Below are 27,287 nucleotides of genomic sequence, written 5' to 3' on the forward strand. Positions count from 1 at the left end.
TTTCTTTATGTTATAATATATTTCGATTATTTTATGTACCTAATAGATAACTAACTTTAGTGAAGCCACCAATGAAACGTCGGCCATTTTGCAGTATAGACAACAAAACGGAAAAGTGATAAAAATAAATTAATGATAAAAAAAACATCGACTAAATGTAATTAGATAGGTTTCTGTTTAGTTCAATTTAAGATTTGTGAGCAGTTATTGAGACTTTGAAGATGACCGTCTCATGTCGGCACTTCGTTTGGTATATATACTAAAGACTCGGCATTGCTTGTATTTCAAACTAAACGAACGCTTTAAAATAAGTTAAAACACACAAAAAATTTTGGTAGGTGGAAAAGTAACTGCTTTTGGTAACATTTATTTGCTATATATTTGTTTTTCGATCACTTTCTGCTTGTTATCTATACTGCCCGATTTACAATTTATTTGAAAACCCAATTATTCTAAATCCGTTTTGGTAAAATATATTAATAATATGTTGTGATTCGTATGCAACTGCAATTAATTTTTTTTTTTATTTGTAATTCATAAATACTGTTTAAAAGTAACGAGGTACATACGTGACCATTCAACTCAGTTGATCCACTTTCTATTTTATTATGGATCATACCGTGGATTGAACCTTCAATCCCCAAAAGAATTCTATTAGAACTGATTATTATTTTACACTTTAATCCTTTTCACCACGGATATTATTATTAATATAATTGTTATAACAGCTTATATACACAGAACTTTTATTTAATGTCAAATAATCTCATATCGACTTTGGGTATTTATTTTGCTATGACTTTTTTTTTTTTTATTTTAGATATTTTGAAGAATCTCCCACAAAATCGACCGTTTTTATTCAAAGCCTTTACGATGACGTCTCACTGCGATGTGGAACGTTAAAATCTCAGGTAAGTTCCATTATCTTTTCTTGTGCAAGATGCCGAAACGTTGGAGAAACCGGTAATGTACTCAGTTATGGTAGAGCTGTTATATATTAGGTGACCTTTGATAGGTGGACAGGAAGTATGTATCAGAAAGTTCAATAAGTAAACTTTGATGTGTAGCAATAGAAAACCAGAAGTAACGCGTGTGAATGAAATGGCGTGATCAAGATTTTCGACAGTTCTCGTCTAGAAGTGCAGATGAAAAATCCGTTTAAAAATGTTGTCGTCGCTGGCAGAACTCGGATACGAGTATACATTTTGCTCATTAGGATTGAGCCTGTCCCAGTTATGAAGTGTTTTAAGTGATACACGCGGCGCAACTTCGTGTCACATACGCTTCACATGTCACCATTCGCTGCGGTAAACATGTGCTTGACATGCAGGTTCAATAAGGCAATTAAAGATGTAGTGATAGATAATAAGGCGTGTATTCATTTCTCGCTCTGTTCCGACAATGTTTTAATAAAAAAAGAAAAAAAATTATATCTCGGCATTATATAATCGTCCGTGTAAATAAATTGGACTTAGCAATGATCCCGCTAAACAAAAGGCCCTGGGAGTATTTTCGCCATATCTGCTCTGAGAAGAGAAAAGGAAGATATGAGAGTAAGGAAAAGAGATAGAGTGAGAGGGAGAGAGAGGGAGCGTCGGATAGAGAGAGTTAATCTATTATGACACCACAATGTACTCTGAAACCCTTGAAGTCTATATATGACTTGTTATATACTCATGGTTAGAAAAAGGGCGGATAATGTAAAAGGACCGGTGAATGATAGCTGAATTGATGAGAGAAATATTCAAGAGAGAGAAGGGAATAAAGAAAGTGAAAGTAAAGAAAACGAGAGCATCTATTATGACATCACAGCGTATTCTAAAATCCCTTAACTTTGTGAAAATTGGACGTTTTGAAAAGCGGATGTTTTGTCTATTAAATGTTACTGAAAACATTAATTCTAGTCGTCTTATCTGGGGTTTTTTTTTTCATCTATTTATCGGTTTATTTAATGTACAAGATACACGAACTTTGGCCCAACAGAATAGCACCTTTTTAACACTCCTAGGTTTTACCTATACTCTTTTATAAGGGGTTAGTTTATTGCTAATCGCTTGAGATATCCTTACCAGGCATTGCCAAGGAAACTGTCCATACATTTTTTTGCAGGCCAGAGTGCTCCTCCTATGGGGCGCTGACTATTTGATCCTACTTTTCTACCTTCCCACTGTTGAAGAAAAATAAGAAAAAAGTGGCTGCTTCTCTTTTATTCAAAACTCTCGGAGTTTAATTCAAAAGTAAATATGGAGATTGGAAATCGAAGGATAGAAAATGATTTCTGCGCAGAATTAAATATCATGGATATTTAATCTATATAATTATAAAACCCAAATTACCTTTTAACTGGTGTTGTAACCCAACACCCGGTTTACGACTTCCGGTTGCGTATATGTACATAAACATAAACCCATAACAGCGTAAACAAATATACACAAATCGTTACTTTTGCAGAATTTTTTTTAAATTTAGTCTCCATTTCTTAATACACCTTTCTTAAAAAACATTCATACATTTTCTTCTACACTACCAACATAAGTAAATAACCCCGAAAACATGTTTTTTTTTAAATTTGCGTTACAAATAAATAATCAACGCGACAATAAAACGAATTGTTTTACTGTGTGCGTTTTCAGCGTTTTCAGCGTCCCAATTGTTTTTTTTTTTCGCGTTTAAATTATCAAAATAAACAATTGTTAATACTTTCTGGAGCTTTTTTTACATCGTTCATTTCCGCATTGTCTTAATTAGTTTTATTGGCCTTATTATTAACATATAAATTAAATATTTGACCCAATGGGTCATGAATGTTTGTTTAAAATAAATTTAAAAAGTTACATTTTATTGTATTTTTCGATGTAAAAAGCCATTCCTAACATTGGGAGAGGGTTTTTAAAGATCCCGTACTTTCAACTAACAATTTCATTTAAAAAAAGTATATCAAAATTTGAATTTAACTTAAAGTATTATAGTATCTGTTCAGTGCACATTTACCTATAAGTATGACAACCGACTTATAATTCAATGGTTGTAAGTTTTTGTTTTTTTTCAATTTTTTTTACATAGGCATCACCACTTATCAAGTCCCAGCGACAACTCGAGAATAAGGGTTAAGAGTGTACAGTAGTCAGTTGGACAATAAAGTAATCGTTAGTAATGGAAATTCAGTAAATTTGTTAACAAGTGGAATGGCTCATCAAGAACTTGTTTACGTTGGACTTGAAGACAACCATATTGTAGTCAGCTGGAAAGCAGGACAACGGAAGACAATTCCACAGGCATGCAGTTCTAAGAAAGAAGTTTTGTTCATGGAATCTACGTTTAGGTTTAGGCACAGATAAAGAGTGGGGGGGGAATTATTGATAGTGTTTTCAGCTAGATGAGGGGGGACCATAGACTGAAGCTCAGTCGAACACTTTCCATGAAAATAACGATACATCAGAGACAAACTCGCAACATCTCTTCTGTGAGATAGAGTTTGCAGCGAAGAGAAAAGGACATTTCCTACGAGGCTACGAAGTCTATTTTGAACTCTCTCAAGGCAGGACAAGTCCTTTCTAGCAGCTCCTGCCCAGATGTGCCAACAGTATTCCATCCTTGGACGTACCTGGCTCTTATATAGATAGAGAATTGCATCAGCAGTGAGATATCTACTGGATCGATAGAAGGATCTGGCCATTTTTCCAGCGGCATTGGCAACGGATTTGATGTACGTGTTCCATTTAAGATCAGGAGTAAAGGTCAAGCCCAGAAGCTTGTCAAAACTTGAGGCCAATAAACAATTATAAACATAACGACTCATAGAAATCTATATATATTCTATTTTCATTTTAATACACTTCCATAGAAATGTTTCTTTTATGTCACAAAAAAACTATTTTCTTTACGTCACAAGTGTCACGCTCATACATTAATTCCATAGCTAATATAACATACTGACCAAACGGATCACGGGTAGTCTATTATTACTTAAATATCATGAGTTTTATACTTCGTTTTGTTCCTAAACCAACGAAAAGTTGTGGTTGCCTTGTCACATAATCATTTTGTGCTTTACACATTTAATCAATTTAAAATAACTTGGAACTTTAAGGTTATTGTTTTCCTCCTGACTGAGGCTTTTGTTTTTATGTATGTCTCTCACAACAGCTTTTGTTTTACTGTTATTTCACCCACACACCCACACACACACACACACACACACACACGCACGCACAAAAAAAAAAGACACAGAGCCACTTAGTCGTGAAGGGCTACTATTTATGACCAGAGGGTGTTGGGCAGCAAGATGTCTGTTTACATTACACTTAATTTCTGCATGTCAGTACAGTCAGGGAATTCCTCAGTGCAGCAGTCCGATGGAAAAAGCTAATCGAGTAGAATACTTTACGACATCTAGGGATCTCTACAGTGTAGGGGTGGGATTTTGCTGCTTGTCGGGTTTGTCGAAGGTATTGTCTTCGAGGGTATCCTAAGTGCGTTGGTTTCGTCAGAGTACTTTCCTTTGAAATACTTGAAAAACAGGTACAAGGATGCCATGTTTCTGCGATGGGATAGAGGTTTAGTTGATAGTTCAGGACCTATTAGTTTGGCGACTCTTTTTTTTTTTTTTTTTTTTTTTAGCCCTGCCTAGGAGTGAGAGACTTACTGATTGATGAGCGAAAAAAAAACACACACAGGTGTGCCTTCTTACATTTAATATGTATGTAATCGCACAATCCACTTTTGGAGAACGAAGGATTTATTCGAGCCGCGCATCGATATTTAAATGACAATTAAACATCATCAGTAAGCGAAGATTATTTCCCTCGGTACCAAAATCAATTCTTTAATGGCCTTTTCTCTGTTGATTGGGTCCTGTGCAGTTCTATGAGGCACACCCTAGTTGGCTTTACGTTCACTCTTTGAGAAGGGGTTTGTTTATTGATAATCGCCTGAGGCGCCATCACCGGGAAATACCGACAAAGCTGCGCAGGTACTTTTTGCAGGCCAAATTGCTCCTTCTTGGGGGCGCTGGCTTTTCAATCCCACTTTCTGACCGGAGTCACATTCTTTTGTGATAAGTCCAGGCCATTACTGAAATAGCATTTTCTTTGTTGACTGCAGAATGTTGCTGTGCAGTTCTAGGGATTCCACACTCCCAGGCTTTACCTTTTCTCTTTTAGTAGGGATTAGTTTATTGCTATTCGCCTGATACATCTCTACCGGAGAATGCTAAGGAGATTGCCCAGACATTTTTTGCAGGCCAGAGTGCTCCTCCTATGGATGCTGGCTCTTTAATCCTACTTTCCTACCTTTGTGTCACATCTTCCTGCCGTTTGAGGGAAATAAATACCAAGCATCATCGTTGCTAATTACACTATCGTAAATGTGATCACTACTTGGCAGTAGAAAGAAAGAAAGAAAATGAAACAGTGTTAGTTATGATAAGCGCATTGTTCACAATTTCCGTGATAACATATTTATCATGTCTTTCATGCTTTGCCGCCATTTTGTTTTTCAACAGCCTGTCAGCATAATTGATTCGACGAAATGTCAACAGATAATGCAACAAATGAAGCAAGTTCGCTGCACTTTCAGCGATGTTGTTCACGCCTTGTTAACTTTATCAATAGAAACCCTTCGCTTTGCCAATTCGGAAAGGTAAGACAAAACAATAGTCGCCATTTTGATTTTTCTTATCTTTTTTTATCTTATGTTAAACATAATCTCTCTTTCTTCTTCTTCTTCTTCATCATCTCTCTCTCTCCCGATATACGAGGGAGGTGCAATAAATAATGCTCTTGACCCACTTCCCATAGCAGTAGAGCAACGAAACTTGGCACAGTTATTAATCTTTCTCTACATAGGAACCACCCAGATTTATGCATTTCTCCCATCGTTTGATGCAGCTCTGGAGACCGTTTTTGTAAAACACCTCAGGTTGGTCCTCTAACCATGACGTGACTTCAGAAATAAACGCTGCATCATCTGGGAAACACTTTCCTTTCAAAAACAACTTCATGGCTGGGAAGAGGTGAAAGTCAGAAGGTGCAAGGTACAGGAAAGTGGGGAGGATGGGGTAGGATTTCATAACCACGCGCTCGTACTTTTGATCTGGCGACATGCGAGTTGTGGATCGGAGCGTTGTCCTGCAGGAGGAGGGTACCTTTGCTGATCTTGACCCGCCTCTTGATTTTGATAGCTTCCTTTAATTTCCTCAGAAGTGAAGCATAGTAGGCTCCTGTAATTGTGGTACCCTTTGCCAGGAAATCTGTCATCATTACTCCGTCATGGTCTCAGAAGACTGTGAGCATGACCTTGTCAGCGGAGGGATGCACCCTTGCCTTCTTTGGAGGTGGTGAGTCCAAGTTCTTCCACTGCATTGACTGGGCTTTGGTCTCTGGATCATAGTGATGGGCCCAGGTTTCATCCTGTGTAATCAGTCTTTTGAAAAACTTTGACTTATCTTCTTGGCACATCTCCAAATTCATCCCTGAGCACAACGCGTTCTCGCTTCTGGAATGGTGTGAGCAACCTGGGAATCCATCTGGCAAACACGTTATGCATATGCAAATGGTCATGAATGATAGTTTCCACAAACCCTGTACTAATCTTGACATCTTGGGCTATTTGGCGAATAGTAATGCGCCGATCTTCCAAAATGGCAGCCTCAACTTGACGGACAGATGCCTCATCAATGGCAGAAGAGGGGCGACCAGGTCTGGGAACTGTTTCCACAGACTTCTGACCATGTTTGAATTCACGATTCCAGCGTTTTATAAGGTCGTATGATGGGGCATTATCACCATAAGTTTCTTTCATTTCATTGACACCCTCGTATGTCTGTATGTGTCTATCTACTTCATTTTAATCATTTTTTTTCGTTTTGTTTTACTTTTTTTAATGCTATATTATATATTTTTTATTGTTCAGTTTTTAGCATAAATACTCCCATAGTCATAAGCTCATGAATTCTTATAACATAAATAACATGACTCATACCTGTAATATTATTGTGTAATCAAGCAAAGAGTGAAGGTATAGAACAGTTAACGAAAGTTCCCCGTCCATTTCATGTTAAAAATTGGTTTATAAATAATAACGTTATTATTCATAATTCCATTTTTAACATTTTTTTAATCCATTTATGAAGGAGAATTTGTTAAGTATTCTGTACCTTTGACAAGTAAAGATTTTCATTTTGTATTTAATTACTTGTTTGGATTCGAAATTCAACGAGATTTTAAGCATTTATAACTATTGAAGTAACCGCGCCAAACATTTGACCAATCAACATAAGACGTTCTGTTTTGATTGACCTGTATTTATAAATACGCACCATTATTCAATGTTGAAAGAGTTAAATCTATTTTTATTGTTACGTGTCTAATAATACGCGTGCATCTTCCTTTGCGTGTGCGTTATCTCCTAAAATTAAGATTGTCTGATCGCCACGGATGAAATGCAACTATAATTGAGAAATATCTGGTTTCGCTGCTTTGATTCCAAGTACCTTACAAAGATTCTAGAGATCAAAGTGAGCTACCGAATTCCCACCCAAGAAGTCAGAGACCGCACTAACCGGTAGATAGTATCGTCAATGTTTTACTAACGACGTCTAGGCTGGCTCGGATATATCCTAATATTAGTTCCAGAGAGGATTGCTAAACAACTATTAAAATAAAAGGCCTTCTAACATCTAGGGATTTCTACTGTGTAGGGGTGGGATTTTGCTGCTTGTCAGGTTTGTCGTAAGTATTTACGTCGAGGAGGAGTACAAGAACTTGTAGTTCGTCGGAGCATCCACCATTAAAACACTTGTAGAACAGGTAAAGGATGCCACATTTCATCGATGGAACAGAGGGTAAAGCCTAGATGACTGTTCAGGGTCTATCAGGCTGGCGACTCTCTTTTGAGACATTTGTTTTATTTATTTAAAGGCTATTTAGCTGATAACCAATTTTACGTTTCAAATAAAGGGAAAGAGGGGACGATAGGTAAGCATGGAATTTCCATTAGGTTTTGTTAACCTTTTTTTATTTATTCATTACATGTTATTGCTTCTGATAACTAAGAACCTTATGTGATTGTCCGAATTTGTGAAGCAAGCGAATAAATCATATTAACAGTATCAATTTGAAAATGGTGGCATTGGTCGATAGGTATAGCCGCATAGACAATGAATGATTCAAGCCTATGAGCCAGGAAGACTTACAGACACATGGATAATAATTTGCAACTAACAAAAATATGCGAAATATTTATGTTAGTATATATGACGAAAGGAAATATATTACACCTACTCACCCACCCAAAAATGAAGGAGGTAATGCTTGAGAGGATTGTATCATGATGACAGAACAAATACTACACTATCCTCTTTAAAAAGAGAAAGCAATGCGTGAGATGATCGTATACTGACCACAGAATACATACCGTAGTAGTCCCCCTATCTTGTAAATAGGATGCAATAATGCCTGGGTTGATGATATCATGACAACAGAAAAGACAGTACCTTACCTCTTCTTCCCCCACCCATAATCCTTGGGTAGATTATATTATGACAACAAAACGGATACTACACTATCCCACCCCGCAAAGGAGGAAGCAATTCCTGAGAGAATGATACCATTATTAACGAATGTACACTATTCTACTCTCCATAAATTTAACATTGGAAAATAGTACATTAGTCCGAACATTAGAAGGTATAGTTAAGGATTCAAACAGACAAATACCAAATCGCTAATATTAAAAGATTAGAATGCATGAATGTTCCTTATTTTTAAAATTGTTTTCGTGTTTTCAGTTTATCAGAATTATTCCAGTTGATGTCTTCTGGTAATGATATTGAAATCATAGCACAACAGGACAGACGTATTTCTAATGGTAAGTAAGACTAATTATTGTTAAGATGATTTCATAGATGCGCAATTATAATATACTAGCATGTCGTCAGGCATTGCCCAGTCGTAAAATACGCTTAAATATGATATTTTAATTAATGCAGATTTCGTATTTATTATTATACTAGCAGTTCAACCCGGCTTTGCTCGGGCCCTATGTACTGACTAACTTTATGTGCATATGTATATATATATATATATATAAATTGGACTCATGTCCAGGTAACCTACATCAAACATGTCATGTGTTTAGATCCAAACTTGGCGGAGGAGTTTAGTAGAGTCTGCAACGGTCAACTCTTTCAACTTTGACCTCTTGGCAGCCAACTTTTCGCTTAAAAACTGATTCAAAAGCTTGCCGTATGTCTGAATATATGTAAATTATGTAAAATTTCCAATGTTTAGAGTAAAAATTGGCTGGGGGGGGGTCAAAATTTTTTGAACAATGACCCCAATTTTGCCCCCTTAACATTAATTGTTTTGTTTGATCCATGTCCAAGGAACATACATCTAAAATTTAAAGTGTTTATACCCAAAATTGGCGGAAGAGTTTTGTAGAGTATTCAAATTCCTGGCCGAAAACCGATTAAAAAGATTTTCCTAATACCCCTTATGTCAAATCTCGAGTCTGTAGACTGAAAATTGACAGAGTAATTTGGTAGGGAAATGTACACACACACGCGCGCGCGCACACACATATATAGATAGATATATAGATATATAGATGTGTGCATATTTCAAGATAACATTTATATTTATCGTTGTAATTCTATTCATATATATATATGTACACACACGCTCATATGCAGCATTTTATTTTCTCTATGGAATATTTCATTAAGTAAAATAGACTATTAATTCTATTTTCGATCCTTTCCAACTTCCGAATAACAGTTCACTTCTGGCGGAAACTGGCTGATCTAATCACCATATTTATAACAAGTCCGAGTACTTTCCAATCCTGTCAGGGACAAATTAATCTAACTGGTTTTGAACAATTTTTTTTTTTATTTTTAATAAACAAAAACGTCTATTTTATTTAATGAAATATTCCATATATATTTGTGTGTGTATATGTATATATATACATATATATATATGTTTAAAGAAAAAATAGAAAAAACCGAATGAAATTATTAAAAAATCAACGTTTCGTCCCTGTTTCAGAGGACATCTTCAGGATAATTGAAATAAAAATGTGATAAAAGAAAAAGTCATAGATCGTGCGAAAGAAAACAGTTTTTTAAAATCCAACCCATGTCGGGAAAGGACGAATATGTGTGCGTGATATATATATATATATATATATATATATATATATATATATATATATATATATATATATATATATATATATATATATATTACATATTACATTTTAAGCTTTATTATAGTGTTGGATTATTTCTATTTTATATATTGTGTAGTCCTTCATCTCTTTATATTGTAAATGTTAAAAAATGAAGTGTTGTATATTTACTGTCAGTTTATTGATATCAATTTTGTAAGAATATTTCATATTTTTCATTTTGATCTAGTGCAATTGGATTGTCCTGAATACTTTTTATACGAATTGTCCGGCATGGAAATGCTGAGAGAAAGGTTGGACTTTCTACGCTTTAAACTACGTTTCCTTACTGATTTATTTGAAACAGGTGAGTATAAAAAACGTTTTGCTTTGTTATTCGAATTGTCATCAGCTGGTGGAAATGGACGTTTTTTTTTTCCATGGAATAGGATTGACGACAAGCCCCCCCCCCCACCCCAGAGGTTTAGCCTTTTCCAATCTTCTTCATCAGCATTGTAATTCGCTTGGTGTACCAACCATTTACCAATGATTTCTGTTTGATTGCAGTTCGTGGTTTTCCCCGGAATATAAATGAAAATAAACCTCCTCGATATTCCAGTATTATCAGGCTTAGTCGAGGTCGGAACGGTTGACCAAAATTAATTAATTTGAATAGTATCACTTTATCTATTTATTTTATATATTTTTATTGATTCTCACCCCAATCAATAATGCCCTATCTCTAAATATATCAAAAGTGCTTGGGCGATGGGGTCCCAAATTCGAGCGTCGCTTTCAGTTTGGGAAAAGGTAAGTCACGTCGTACTCGGCCGATGGTGTCGCAGCAAATAACATAGCCTTCTCTGTTTTGATCCGTGCTGTCTTTCAGTGCTCCCCTATTAAAAGGTTAAAACACACACACACACACAATTTTTTCTTTGCAAACCAACCTTCAAAGTTTGGCTCATTTTGTTTATATCCATGTTGAGTCAAAGGGTAAATTTAATATGTTATTTGCGCGACACCGTCGGTCTAGTATCATGTTAACTACTTTTTCTCAAATTGAAAGCGAGGCTCGAATTTGGGACCCCATTACACGACAAGCACTTATTTCAACATTACTCGATCAACGAAAGAGGGGTCTTCTTAGACTAAAGCAATTTTTATTTTTGTTTCATTCTAGAGTGTTTTGGGGTGGGGAGAGGAGGCCCGAAATTTCGCCACGTTTAAAAATCGACTTTGTTATTTAACTCTGCTCTCGTATGTGTGTAGCTCTCTCGTCGCGTGTTTCTTACCTCCGTCTCTCTTTCTCTTGCCCAGTCTTTCTATTCCGCTTTTTCTCTCTCTTTCTCTCCCACCCTTTTTCTCTCAGCCTCCCTCTCTATCTATGCACATAGTCAGGAGGTTTTAACCGGACGTTGAGGGCAACAAAGCACTTGAAAATAATTATCCTTTATTTTAATTCTTCGTTTATTTTCTTTTTTATTAGATCAAAGACTACGAGCTGTGAATGCAGCTTGCGATGAATTATACACCAGGTAAATATAATTTATATATATATATATATATATATATATATATATATATATATATATATATTGCACAAAAAGTTGGGGGGGTTTTCACTCATGACTAGTTTTCATGTATTGCTGTTTCAATTAATGAAAGTACTAGCAAATTCATAGCTATAATATCTTTCCTCTGATGAGAACACGCATTTCTTTGAAAGTCCACGGATTAAGGAAATTTTAATATACCTTTTTTGAGTATCCTGTCGAACAATAAATTAAATTAGTATAAAATATATTTTTAAAATCTTGAATTTCTTCCTCATATATATTTGTTTTATTCTCAGAAATCAAGGGATCCCTCGCTGGGGCTAAAACTTAATCTCTGCATGAGATTCACAGATATTCAAATATTCTACCAATTTTTTCTTTTACACCTCAAACACTGAGTTAGTAAAGAAGATGGAAACATGATTTTCCTCTTCAAAATTGACTATTTAAATATGTTATAGTGTTTATTTCTTGTGATCTCTGGGTCTTACTGAATTCCAGGACAAGTATTCATCTATTCTGGTGGAGTATCTATCTTTGTGCTCTGAACTGAGATAGCATCACTTGCAGGAGGTAAACCATTCCTCGTAAAAGCCAGTGTTAGCTAGCCATAGAGAGTGTAATATTAGTTGGGCCACGAATACTATGTGCTTTCGAATATTTAATCAGACTTTACGTAGGAAATTTTCTGAAAATCCCTATACAGAGAGACCTTAGACACTCGAGGATAGTGTCTAGTAGGCATTCAAGTTCTCTCCAGTAGATATTCAATGTGTGTGTTGTGTGAAAATATACGCTTTTGCGAATATTTTCTATTTTTATGTATAGCAATTCTTTTTAAATCAAAATTAAGATATAACAAGAAAGTTAAGATATAACAAGAAAGCATACATAAATGAATAACAATTTTGCTATATTCCAAATTCCAAGATTTTACTGATCTTACCAATCATTTTTTTCCAAAATTAAAACTTTATTACATTTTTAAAAATATGTTTATTTAAATGCAAACAATACTTGTATGTCAACATTGCATATTTCCTTCAGTTAACTCATCACAAAAAAAAACAGAAAGTTCACAAAGAGAAAAATGCATAATGATGTAATATATAAAATTCATGAAGAATCAAAATAATTCACATCGGCACCTATCCAGTTGGCGGCCATCTTATTTATGAAAAAATAGTTATCACATACTAGCATGCGTGCCCGGCGTTGCCCGGGTGTGAGGTGTATGCTGAGAAAAAAAAAAAAAACGGTAAATATTTTTAACTTTGACCCTATTATGACCCCTTAACACTTATTGTTGAGGGCTCTAATTAAGTTATTAAGTTAGATCCATGTCCAAGGAACCTATATCTAAAATTTCAAGTGTTTAGACACAAAATTGTCCGAGGAGTTTGGTAGAGTTTTCAAAGGTCCAATCGTTGAACTTTGACCCCTTAACAGTCAAATTTCTGGCTTGACCCCGGTCACATCGATTTTCCCAAATCTCAGTACTCTGTATATCAAATTTCGAGTCTGTAGACTGAAAATTGACAGAGTTATTATGAAGGAAAATGTACACAGACACACAGACAGACACACAGACACGTTCACTTTTATATATATATATATATATATATATATATATATATATATATATATATATATATATATATATATATATATATTCTCTTAATTTCTTCTTCAGACTCTTTCAATTTCAAATATTTTCTAGAATAAAAATCTTGTGATGAAGTTTTATTACAATTTAAACTAGGTTTAATAACATTATATCTTGATTTTATATAAGTAACTGTTTGCTCAGTAAATAAATTTCACCTGTACTACTAAGACGGGTTTTTTTCTAACACACACACACACACACAGACACACACACACACACACATGCACGCGCGTGCACACCTACACAAACACACACACACACTAATATATATATATAGCGGACATTCGCCGATAGTCGAATGGAAAATAATGAGACAAGCTACCACATGCAGACACTTAGACGGCCCATGTAAATTATGCCTCCATGAAAAATTTCCTATCCTGTACTTTAAAGAACCTCAAAATCTATTAAACTGTAGGCGGGAAATAGCAAACAACTGTGTTCACTAAATAAAACTTACTCTAGGATAGCGATACAAAATAGCTTTAAAACTAACAATAACAATAGAAAACAAACAAATAAATAAATTAAATAAACATGAATATACATAAACGATCACACACATATATGTATATATACACATATATATATGTATATATGTGTGCATGTATATGTGTGTACACATAGGTATATTTATATGTATAAAAAAAGGAGAACGTCTACCTAAAACCACTAACCTAGTTCTAAAACAGATCCTTTGTTTGATAAAATGCATTCTCATTGGCTGATAGGAAGGGGCGCGGTGGATACTAGAAAGCTGATTGGCCAACTAGAAATCCTCAACATATATAAAAGCAAGAGGCAACCACACAATTCGCGCATAAACCTGATGAATCCTATAGTTGGATGAAACGCAGAATATTCAGGGTAGCTTAATCGCCATATATATTTTATAAATTACTATATATATATATATATATATATATATATATATATATATATATATATATATATATATATGAAGTTAACTTGAAAATAACAGATTTTATTTTCGAAGAGAAAGCTCTAACCTGTCTAGATAGATGAAACTCTACCCGATTAAGAGGAGCAATTTATAAAAAAAGATAGGGGGTCATAATTAAAGTTACATTGGAACTTTATTACATTATCATGTCAATAAGGATGCGGGTGATTACAATAAGTAAAAGGGAAATTAGGAGAAAACCTCTTTAAACCATTGCATTTCAAAGCTCCCTTTAACTTATTGCAATAACCCTCATCTTTGTTGACATGATAATGTAATTAAATTCTAATGTAACTTTTATTATTATCAACCTATGGTTTACTTACACGCGTAATAGAACAATTAAAACCAAATGAGACACAGCTAGACAATGCACATAAAACATAAAAGCGAAGAGATAACTAGAGAGTACGCACAGCAAGTAGGCATAAAATCCCGCACATTAAGTTTCTACTTAGAATAAATTTTCGTGTCCCAGCATAAAACCTGAGGATAGGTTTCTCTTTTATATACACTATGTAAACGTATACTGTGTATTACAAACAGATGTGAGTTTATCTGTCGAGGACTCAACAGGTTTGAAATACTTTTGAATAAGTAAAGGACATTTTTGATATTGAAATCTTGTCATATTATTGTAAAGCGCATTACTGAGTCTTATAGATTAGATTTCTGGAAAGTAGAGACCAAGGGGAGATAATTTTATTTTCCTTCCTGGTAACATATGTAAACATAACAACAGAATTAAACATTTTGATTCAGAACAAAAAAAAAAATGAAACAAAATTTACTTTTAAAAAAGGAGTATTATTATTATTGGTTCACAAGGAGCTTTTACGCAGATCTTCAGAGATCTTTTCCTGAAAACAGCCTGTGGTGTTCCCTGGAAGCTGAGTGAAAACAAGTCTCCCCAGGTTTACAGTACTCTCCACCTCTTTCGATACCATTTGCAAATCAATTTGCATTATCCCAACAGGTGCTTGCCATTGATTTCTCGTTGGCAGCAACTATTGGTCTCTGCTGGGATTTGTAGTGTCAATAAGCCCCCCCCCAAGGTCCCAGTTTTCTTCGCACTTATTCGGTTGAAGTCTGGTCAGTTCATCGGTCTTTCTTTCCTCCTTGACTCTACTTGTTTATTTGGTCTCGTTCTTCTGTGGGCGGAGAGTGATGTAGCAATGAGGGTAGGGTTGGGTTAGAGAATTTATAGATATGCGGTTTCAGTGTTTTTGGTCCTATGTAGCGTTTCATGTTTTGCCTTTGTAGCATTTTGTTTGGCTCGCGCGTGTTGCTCCTGTCTGTTAGTTTCCACATTCAAGGATTTTTCTTAATATTTCAGCTGTTTTCAGGATTTTTTTCGTTGTATTTTTCCAGTCATACCTTTGATTCCAATTTATCCCATTATTTTTTCGAAGTTTTTCGGGATTGCTCCTATTATTATTATTATTATTATTATTATTATTATTATTATTATTATTATTATTATTATTAACTCATTAGGAGTAGTCACACAGGCCACCATCAAGGATTTTTATTTGAGAACTACTCTGGAGTCTGAATGACAAACAAGTCTCTCCAGATTTCCAGTACGCTCCATCTCTTTCGATAACCTTTGCAACAGAATTTGCGTTATCGCGACAGTCGCTTATCATTGATTTCTCGTTGACAGCAACCATTGGTTTTCACTGGAATTTGGGTGGTAATAAGCCTATCCAAGGTCCCAATCCTCTTTTTTTCCTCAACCAGCGGAGGTCTACCTAGTGCTTTCTCTCCTAGGCTTTTCCATTCCTCTTAATCCTTCTCACTTATTTGGTGTGACGTAGCTTTTGGTGACATAAACACACAAAAACTTACAATTATCGCGTTTCAGTTTTTATGATTCCTTTGTGTTTTACCTCTGTAACCGTTTCTGTGTGTCCAGTTTGTGTCTGTAGTTCATGTGTGCTAGTCTCCGCGTTCAAGGTTGTTCTTTAATATTCTCCTGTTTTCATCATTGTTATCCATTGTATCCTCTCAGGCATCCTTCTCATTCCAATCTCTCCCTTCCTGTTTTCAAAGATTTTCGGTATTATTCCTAGCACTCCTATTAGTCGTGTTATCTTGACTTTTTTCATTTTCCAGATCCATTTGAGCTCTCTGGCCAGTTCCGTGTATTTGCTCCGCTTCTCCGTCTCCTTGATCTTCATTCTGTGGTCTACTAGAACGGCAAAATCTACAATCTGACAGGACTTTTCCTTCTTGTTAACTATTATGATATCCGGTTTTCTTACTTGGATGGGTTTATCCTTTTGTATATCCATATCCCATAGGATCTTGTGACTTCCATTTTCCGGTATTGTTGTCGGTTTGTACTTGTATCATTTGTCTGTGTGTTTAAGATGCAATCGTCTGCATGATTGCGAGTGTACTTCTTTCCCCACTTGATTGTGTCTATTTTTATACTCTTTTTGGGGGCTAGTTTTCTGCATTCACTTATTATGTGGTTTATTGTTTCGTTTCTTTGTTCGCAGAGTCAGCATTTGCTGTTTCCTTGTGTCTTGTCGATCCTTGCTTTGACGTGGTTGGTTCTAATCGCATTATGTTGTGCGGCTGTTATTGGGGATTCAGTTTCCCTGTTAAGGTTTTCTTTTTGTAGCCATTTCAAAGTGTTTTCGTTAGTCTCATCTTTTGTTATCCTTATGAATTGTCCGTGTAGCTGCTTCTCTTCCTATGGTTCTTTCTTCGTCTTATTTATCCTCTCTTCTTTTTCTATCTTGTTTGTGTCTTCCGTATCTCTTGCTGCGGTAATTATTCTTTCTGTGTTCTGCATTGTCTTTTTTTAATTCTTTTTTACACAGTCTTCTATAGAAGCCAGCTCTTTCCTCTGTCTTTACTTTATACATAAAATCGGTCAGTATCATCGTTTTATTATAATGCATTGTGCATTGTCATGAGTTTCCTGGTCTTCTGGTCGAGATTCCTCAGTTCTTCTTTGGTCCAGCTTATAAACTGTCCAGAGTATCTTACTAGTGACATTGCCTACATGTTTATTCCTTTAATTATGTTTATTTAATATAGTTTAGTTTTGCGTAGTTTACTTGTTCTTCTGTGGTATTCCTTTCCATTTTCTCTTTCATTTCTGTTACTTTAATGGTCTCTGATTCCAAAACTCCCAAGTATTTGTAGCTATCATGTTCACTTTCATCTCTGTTTGATTGGGTAGTACCATACCTTCCGTTGCTTCCAGTTTTCCCTTCTCATGATCAGCAGTGCACACTTTTCCATACCGAATTCCATTCGGATGTCCTGGCTAATGATTCTGGTTATATTTATTAGCATCTCTAGTTCTGTCTTAGTTTTTGCAAGCAGTTTCAGATCATCCATGCACATTAGGTGGTTCAACTTATATCTGTATTAGTAAACTGTTTCCGGCTTCGCATTTTCTTAATATATTGTTCAGGGAATCATGGGTATAATAAACAGTAGCGGTGATAGGGAATCACCTTGGAAGATCCCTCTTTGTATTTTAATCACAGTTATGTATTGTCCATCATCTGTCAGTTCAAGTCTCCATGCTCTTATTGCATTTTCTCTTACTTGATATATTGTACATTCTCAGCCATTCTATTATCCATGCTTGCAGGATCCTGTCATGCGCTTTCTTGTAGTCTATCCATGCCATGGCTAAGTTCTTTTTTTTCCACTTTCCACCTCCTCCACGATCCTTTTGTCTATGTATAATAGGTCATGTGTTCCTCTTTTTCCTTTCTGGCATGCTTTCTGTTCCTCTAGGAGTAGTCCGCTATCGCTATTATGAAGGGGATGATTAATTTGTTCCCTCAGTGGTGCTGTATTTTCCACATTGTAGGTAAACATGTTATTGACCAGTAGTTACTGGGGATGTTTCCTTTTCAGATTCTTTTTGCACCAGTGTGGTTCTATCTTTGGTCATCCATTCTGACACATCTGCTCCGTAAATACATTTTTTTTCAGGTTCTGAATTACTCTTTCATGTGGTGCTGTGATTTTTTTATACCAGTATGCGTGTATCCGGTTGTGGATTGGTGCTCTCCAGTTTGCCATTTTTCGAAGGGTTGTTTTGAGTATTTCCTTGCTGATTTCCTTCTCTGTCCTTTATTCAATTTGCTGTGACTCTTCCTTTATGTTTTTCAGCCATCCAGCATTTCTATTACGATCTTTTCGCTTTTCCCATATCTGGCTCCAGTAGCGTTATGTTTCTGTTGGTTCCAGTTGGTTTGTTCGTGTTTTTCCTCCGTTTACATTCTGATAGAAATGGCTTTCATTGTTTTAAAAGGTCCTGTTTTGCTTGCACTGTTCAGATTTGTATCGTTATTCTCCCTTTTACTGATATTTTTTTCCTTCACTTCTTCCTGTTTCTTGTCGGGCTTTTCTCGCTGGTCACATTTCTATTTTTTCCATCGTCTTTTATTACTTGTACTTCTTTTTTTATTTTTTAGTTTGTTGATCTGGGTCTCCAGCTTTACTTACCATCCAGGTTTTGTGGGTCCATTTTCTTCGCCCCCCTCTTTTTTCTACTTTAAACTTACTGTTTTAACACCCGCATAAATTAAATTGTTTAGGTTTGTAATGGTATCTGTTGGGATGTATGGGAGGAGCTTGTTCACCCTCTCTATTTCAGCTATTAATTTCTTCCACTTGATTCCTTAAGGATGGGAACTTTGGTTTTTGTTCGTGCATAAGTTGCCTGATGTTTTCTATTCCAGCTACTTCATTCTCGTTAAGTTCTGCTCTTTTATAGATCTAGGTCTCCATGTTTCTTGTGTCTGAGCTTTGCAGGCCTTCTACAACTGGACTTTCTGTGTGTGGGGTTCCAGTGAGAGGCGTTTCTTGGTCTGTTTCATTATTTATCTCTTGTTGTATTTCACTCAATTCTAAATTTGAAATCCAGCCTCTCTTGAGAATAAGTTTCGTTTGACCCGCAATTCTTTGTTCTGAACGCATCCCACAACTCCTTCATCTGTTTGCGATATCCTTTAAGGTTTTTAATGTAATAACCTTATATTACCAACCTAGTCTCTTTTGTTTTCCATTTCTTCCTTTAGGTTTTTGGTCGATGTTGGTTAATTTGTTTCTCCTATGTTTTATCTGTATTGTTTTGGCACCTGAAATTAGAGGGGATACGTGTTCTGTGTCCGTAATATTAATATTTCTGAAATTAGAAGAGGAGCCAACATTGCAAGATGATAACTGAGTCCCCCAAGCTGGCCACCAAGGAAACATCTGCCTTCCATGACACCCAGATCTTTCTTCTGGGTCACACGTTGCGTATTATTTGTGAGTTGCATATTTCATGCTGTGGTGTTTGTGGCAACACCAAGCCCATAATTGTTTTACTTGTGGTTTATCATTATTATTATTATTATTATTATTATTATTATTATCATCATCATCATCATCATCATCATCATGTACTCACTAGGAGTCATCATCAGTGGTTTCCCACAGTTAATAACTAATGGTGTTCATTGAAGTCTGAATGACATCAAATCTTCTCCGATTGCTGGTACTCTTCAACTTTCGATAACTATTACAAATGATTTTGCGTTGTCAAAACAGCCATTTGCAACTGATTTCTCACTAGTAGCGACCATTTAATGGTAATTAATTTTCTCTAAGATGTTGGTGGCAATATATCTCCTTGGGTATTGCTCATGTTCTTCAGACTTTTTATCCCCCTTGATTTTTCACAACTATTTCGTGTGGTATCAACCGAGACAGGTGCCATCACTTTTGTGAGGGATATTTTATTTAATTGTAGAATTTTCAGTTTCCTTGAGTCATGTGATATTATTATTATTATTATTATTATTATTATTATTATTATTATTATTATTACTATTATTATTATTATTATTATTATTATTATTATTATTATTATTATTATTTCAGTATACCGTTGAAAAATTTCCTCGAGGTGATGGTGTGTGTTGGCAACTACATGAATGGTGGAACACCCTTGGGCCAGGCTGATGGTTTCCAGTTAGACATTCTTCCAAAACTAAAAGATATTTTAGCCAAAGTAAGTAACATCCTGAAAGTTTCTGTTTCTGTATTTGTTAATTCACCTTATTTGAAGAGGAAATGTAACAATTGCTGACTTTTGAGATCACGAATGATAATTTGAATTTAACGATTTTAGTAGATGGCATTAGTTTAAAGGTAGGGCAGGACACTTTGCTTATTCGGAATATCAATTAAATCACAATTAATGCAGATACACATGTAATTCTTTGAACTACAACTAGTACAACATTTAAATTTTATTTTATTTTTTTACCAGTTTTAAAGATGATATCAGTAAGATGGTGTCCATTCTTTTCTATACACTGAGTTAATCGAACTCTGAAGTTTCGGTCAGCTCTTTCCAGCATATTGATGAGTATGTTGGCGACAGCTTGACGAATGTTGTTTTTCAGGTGAGTCAAGGTGCTAGAACGATCGTTGTAAACAATTGATTTCAGATATTTCCATAAAAAAATAGTTGCATGGAAATATATTAGGGGACCGTGCTGGCCATTTAAGATCACCGCTCAAGGAGATGAGGTGTCCTGGTAAATTCTGCCGCAAAACAGTCATTGACGCGCGTGCTGTGTATGCCCGGCACCGTAATGCACACATTTCCCACATCCATCTGGTTCAGTGTTGGCAGGAAACACTCATTGATCATATTGACATAACGGTCAGATGTCACTGATATTGTTTGTTCGTTTTCTTCAAAAAACCATGGACCAGTTATACCAACTTGCGATAGTGCGCACCAAACAGTTACATGTAGTGCGTGTAGAGGACGTTTGTGAAGTTCTATGTGATTCTCAGGACGCCAATAGCGCATGTTTTGCATATTTACAGATCCCAAAAGATGGAAGTGAGCCTCATCACTGAAGAAAACAAGTGTGTCGTCAGTCAAGCCCAATAATATCGCGTGGATTAAGTTCCTGCACCATAACCAATTTGTAGGGATAAAATTTCAATTATTCGTGGAGGATTCGTCTCACAAAACGAGCAGACAATCCCAGAGCAGATGCGTGTTTGCAGGCAGACCGTCGGGAAGATCTCCAAACAGATTGTCTCATCGCGTCAATGTTTTTGGGTGACCTTGCTGTTGGTGGGAAGCCAGGTTTCTTTTTCTTTACATAACTCGTTTCTCTAAAGTTGTTTCCCCACGAAACAATCGACTGCAGGCCAAGAGCACGACAATGAGGGAGGAAGGAGGTAATATTAAAATGTCTACGAAATACACGTTGAGTTGCGATAATCGAAAGACCGCTTGAAAAAATGCCTCAGCAGCGAAAGCGCGTTCCAACTTGTCCACTTCATGGTGCTCACTGAGGTTCCTGAAAAATAAATAAAAAATAAATAACGCACAGTAAGAACCAAATTTTAAGCCCCGCCCTCCCAAATAATCCATCCCTACCATCCTTGGAGCAACCATAACTTTAGGGTGCCAAATTTAAATAAACAAGTTACTCTACTCCACCCTGTGCTTAACTCGTTTCATTTAAAATAACAGTGTTAGTGTAACGTTGTACAAACGTTTACACGTGTTTTAAAACTCGGGGCCCCAGCCCGTTATAGATCTGTCACAAAGGAGACCAAGACAAGGAATAACTCGACTCACATTTTTCCATTAAAACATCGACATTTATTTCCGGGTAATTTCCCGAATAAAACGTGATCCTCGTTTTTCTTTTTTTGCATTATGTTTTTCTTCCTCGCCGTGACGTCACTTCGCACATGGCTCGGCATTTGCACACAGCTGCCGTATGCGCGTCCGCGTTTTGTTACATTAAGACGAGAAATTATTTTTTGAAGGATGGCCGATTACTTATGATTGATGATATATTCTTGTATATTGGAGTTTCGGGCGTCGTCGAGTTACCTAAGCAAGGAGAGTATTATTGTTATAGAGATGTGGACGTTATGAAATACGAAATATTCCGGTGAATGTTTCGTTACCAAAAAAGGAATGTTATTGAAACGTATTGGTTATTAAAACTACGAAAATATAACTTATATTTCACAAATCACTACAATTAAAGCACACGCTCACAGGCTCTCCCCACACGCGAACACATATACACAGACACACTTATGAGACGAAGTTACCATACACCCCTTATAAGTAAGAAGAAAAATAAATAAATGAGAAAAAATGGAAAGCAAACAAGACCTATACCACGCAATGACCCTGAACTGGATCAAGTGAAACCCGGGAAAGTTTGAAACGTTAGAAACACACAGCAGTTTTTTACTCCTTCCGAAAAACTTTTATCCTCAAAATGTCGTTGTTAAAACATCTATTTTGTACATAATTTCTGAAGATGACGTTTAAAAAAAACATAAGATCGTCCGAAATGCGTTAAAATTATTTTTAATAATTATTTCAATAATATAAAATATGAAAATATCAAATAATAAGGCAATCATAAAAACATAGCAACTGTTGGTTACCCCATTCATTTAAATCAACATTTTTCTCTCGTTCGAATCTCTTAACCCATTTATATATATATATATGTGTGTGTGTGTGTGTGTGTGTGTGTGTGTGTGTGTGTGTGTGTGTGTGTAACGTAGTACATGTTTACACACGAAGACCCGACACGTTGTAGACTGAGTCTAAAAAAGAGACAAAGAATAGGAAGGAATTTCTCGTGTTTAAGATTTTAAGAAAAGACCTCTATTCTTCATTCTCAAGCCACATGTGACTTTTCGTTACGGCTGTGACAGCACCTTCGTCTACAGTGTGATCGTATTCTCTTACGTGCTCGTCGGTCCTTGCACATCTATTTTTATGTTTGCTCGGCATTTGAATACGTTCGCCATACGCGCGTGCGCACTATATATATATATGATGAAAATAATGGAAATAGTATTCCGACAAAATAGAGAAATAAAAAGGAACAAACCGTATTATGTGTTCATCAACGTTTCGTCTTTATATTCATCCAGAGGAAGTCTCGAAATAAAGACGAAATGTTGATGAACACATAATACGGTTTGTTCCTTTTTATTTCTCTCTCTCTCTCTCTCTCTCTCTCTCTATATATATATATATATATATATATATATATATATATATATATATATATACTAGCATTTCAGCCCGACGTTGCCCGGGTGTTTGGATGTGTATGTTAAGCAACAAAAAAAAAGTAGTAGTAGGAAGGCAGGCTCGAACCCATACCGCGAAGGAGGAAAAGAACGGGAAATAAAAACCTGACGTCTTTGCTGTTACGACCACCGCCAAACCGGAGGTCACGTAGGTTTAAATTAAGGCTAGACAACCGAAAGGAAAAGATGACTTTCAAAAATATCGGCGAAAAAAAGCGACCCCCTGTGGAAAAGTGCCAAGTTAAAGGTGAAATATTAATGTTTTTAGCCTATTTTTCGATAGTTGTCGTCTGAAAAGTCGAACTTCAAAACGATACCGATTTCGGTAAAATCCGTCGCGTCTGTCGAAAGTTTTAGGCAAACATGCAAACATACATACATACATTTATATATTGGTAACTAAAAAATTTCGAACCAAACTGATTAAAAAGCTTGGCCTTTCTCTTAATACTCTTTATGTAAAATTTCAAATGTTTAGACCAGAAATTGTCTAAGTAATTTGGTAGAGACCGCAGAGGTAATTTTTTTTAATTATTTGACCCCTATTATGACCCCTTAACATTTATTGTTTGGGACTCCAATCAAGTGATTAAGTTAGATCCATGTCCAAGAAACCTATATCTAAAATTTCAAACGTTTAGACCCAAAATTGACGGAGGAGTTTTGTAGAGTTCTCAAAGGTCAAATCGTTGAACTTTGACCCCTTAACAGCCAAATATCTGGCCGAAACCCTATCACAAAGATTTTCCCAAATCTCAGTACCCTGTATATCAAATTTTGAGTCTATATATATAATATATATATATATATATATATATATATGCTTTTTTTTTTCAAGTAAAGTCGATAAGTATAAACAGTTTCACCTTTTTCAGATATATTATTCCTTTCATTAGTTTAGCCACAAGTCAAAGAATGTACACCTTTTGTAATATTAATAACTTATTCGTTTTATTCAAATGGCTTTATACATTAAAATAAAAATAAAATGATTATTCAATTCAAATAATCAATATTTTTCTTCTTTCCATTTGCAGAACAACAAATCTAATTTTCTGGAATACGTCATAACGGTTTATTGCCAGAAATACGAGAATGAACCAGGCTTACAGACTAACAAAACATTTCGACTTCCTAACGCCATAGTTGTTCGTTATGCCGCCCAAGTAAGAACTGATTCTTGTTCTTTTTTCCTTTTTCTTCTTTTCTTTTTTTTTTACTATTTGCTCACAAAGAGTTTTCACACGAATAATTATCAGTAATTATCAGTAATTTCTCACTGGCAATGCTGTTGTTTGTTCGTTTATTTGTTAAGCATGATTCATTATGATTTTGTTAGTATCCGTTTCCCGGGTATCTTTTTATTAAGAATTCTTTTTAGAAGAATATCGGAAGGGGCCACGTGAAAGTTGCCAGTGTTTCTGTAGAAAGAACTCGGTTCACCCAGGTTATAAGCCCGTGTTGTTAACCACTGAACCACCATCGCCTCCCAGTTGCTATTGTTGAAGGCGGTGTTCCTCGAAGTTTAAGTCAGTTGGTCAACCTTTGGCTTGTCTGTAGACACCGCTCGCAGTTTTTATTTGTTTGTTTGTTTTTTGTTTTGTATATTTTTTTTGTTGTCTTTATTTTTTTATTTTTTATTTATTTATTTATTTATTTTTGGTTTTAGGTTTTTCTTTCTCGTCTGGATTTTAGTGAAGAGTCCCAAAGACTCGTTAATTGTCGATCCTCGGCACTGTTATCGTTCTAGTAACCGTTTATGATTATTAAAAGCTTCACCAATTGTATACTGGTCTTTTGTTATGCTCCGTCTCAGTACATTGAGCTTAATGCAATTTTATCTTTCTTAATGTTTATTTTAGATTTCTTTCGATGATATGCAGAAGAATCTACATGGCTGGAAGAATGAACTGATCAACACACGGAACAAAGTAAGCTATACACGACCATCTGTATGCCCACCTCTCTCTCTCTCTCTCCCTTTCTCTCTCTCTCTCTCTCTCTCTATCAATCTATCTATCTATCTTTCTCTCTATATATCTATCTATCTATCTATCTATCAGTAAGACTAAACAAAAAGTCTAATAAATACGAAGCCGTGATTAACTTAAAAGATCACGTGATAGATGAGATTACGATAAAGGAATTTCGAAATAGTAAGTCAATTTATTGTCAAGCCTTTATTGGCGAGATGCATTAAGCCTCTGCATGCTAACGTCGTTTCCGTCTCGATGGATTTTATTCTCGGCCCCCAAAATCATCAGAGATTAGACCATTCCTGTAATGACTTGGTTCCTGTTAATTATCGGGTAATGGGGCTGTCCAGGTACGTTTTGCAGGTCAAATTGCCCCTCTCCAGGTGCACTGACTTCTCAGTCCCACTTTCCGACCCTGGTGCCACTTTCCGACCCTGGTGCCACTTTCCGACCCTGCTGCCACTTTCCGACCCTGCTGCCACTTTCCGACCCTGCTGCCACAGTTCCTGTAGTGGGAGAGAACTAAATGCACCATGTCTTGAACTGCTTTTACATAACTGATTAATTAAAAGCCGTCTTTCTTGTTCGACCGATTACGTCATCATTTTTATTAGCCCCGCCCCTTTTACTCTCTAAAATGCAGAGGCATGTAATAGTTTAACGGTGTTCGAAATTAAACTCCCCAAGTGCATGTGTCCCTTTATTTATTTTTTTTAAGCATCGTGGTGTAAAGCTACATCTACTGAGAAATTAGAGGCACCTATTTTTAATATATAAAATCTTTTTGGCTAATTGTTTAGATACTACAGTTTGTCTTTTCTGTCGGTGGTCAGTCATGTAGGTATAGATGTTATTATGGAGTGACAACGACGCGGAACTGGGGAGCAATTGGCTAATTTTATTGATACGTTATACAGTAAGTGGGCTTCATCCTATGAGGAGCGTTACAGACACAAGCGTTAGAGAAGGGGAACAATTGAGTGTATTGCTTATATATGCGACAATCTGTGAAGGAGAAATTCCACAGTAAAATTCCATCTCCGTTTCAAGTCTGACTCTTTTTTTTTCCGAGGACACATATACATAGGGAGTCCGGTTACGGTTATGCTGAGATAAAATCTTATCGGATCTACTGTCTTCAAATACATATTTATATTCTTACTAAATATATTAGCATAAAATTTGAAACATGGTATCCATAAAATAGCAACTTGTATTCAATAAATCGAGAAGAGCAACAACAAATATTGGCCCATGGGTTCGTAGATTTTAAAGTTTAAATTTTTAACCGACATAGTTTTTTAGTCAACTTTTAATCGAATTGTTATATGCTTTTAACCTCCCATCACTGGATAAAATTTATTTTGTATTTTACTTTTCATTTTTCTATTTTTCATTTTCTCTCCTATTCACTTTCACCTCATCAACTTCATAAATTCCATCTGAGGATGATTCACAGCTGAATCGAAAATGCTCGTTATAACTATGGAATTTCTATTAACATTTTCGATTTTGATTTAAAAAGTTTGTAGGAAAATCGAAAACAAATCATAAAGCAAAGTATCCCCGTAGGATTTAGTAATGTCTGCTTGAATGAAAAAATGTTGCCTAAATATACTAATTTCAAATATATATATATATATATATATATATATATATATATATATATATATATATAACTTTTTCTCTGCTCTATTTAAACAATTGCCGACCTTCTCCACATCTCTCAATCCTCAAATAATTACAAATCACAAGAAACAAAAAAAGATTAAACCCAGAACCCCAACTCCCAACATAGTCCCCCCCACTACCAGGTC

The 27,287-nt window shown here is 35.6% G+C and overlaps 1 protein-coding gene across 3 annotated transcripts in view; it reads left to right on the forward strand.

Annotated features, from left to right (window-relative positions):
• Positions 1 to 27,287, forward strand: part of LOC145277665 (uncharacterized) — a 399,006-nt gene that overhangs the window by 359,585 nt on the left and 12,134 nt on the right. For all 3 annotated transcript variants that reach the window (XM_080129328.1, XM_080129327.1, XM_080129326.1), the window contains exons 7-14: positions 821 to 911; positions 5,504 to 5,640; positions 8,789 to 8,868; positions 10,424 to 10,540; positions 11,663 to 11,711; positions 20,273 to 20,402; positions 24,532 to 24,660; positions 25,357 to 25,425. In XM_080129328.1, the coding sequence (XP_079985454.1) occupies positions 821 to 911; positions 5,504 to 5,640; positions 8,789 to 8,868; positions 10,424 to 10,540; positions 11,663 to 11,711; positions 20,273 to 20,402; positions 24,532 to 24,660; positions 25,357 to 25,425 (802 nt within the window). The remainder of the gene's footprint in view (positions 1 to 820; positions 912 to 5,503; positions 5,641 to 8,788; positions 8,869 to 10,423; positions 10,541 to 11,662; positions 11,712 to 20,272; positions 20,403 to 24,531; positions 24,661 to 25,356; positions 25,426 to 27,287) is intronic.

Source organism: Euprymna scolopes, chromosome 6 (genome assembly GCF_053919585.1).
Source record: "Euprymna scolopes isolate OS-2025 chromosome 6, ASM5391958v1, whole genome shotgun sequence".
In the NCBI taxonomy this organism is placed as follows: domain Eukaryota; kingdom Metazoa; phylum Mollusca; class Cephalopoda; order Sepiida; family Sepiolidae; genus Euprymna; species Euprymna scolopes.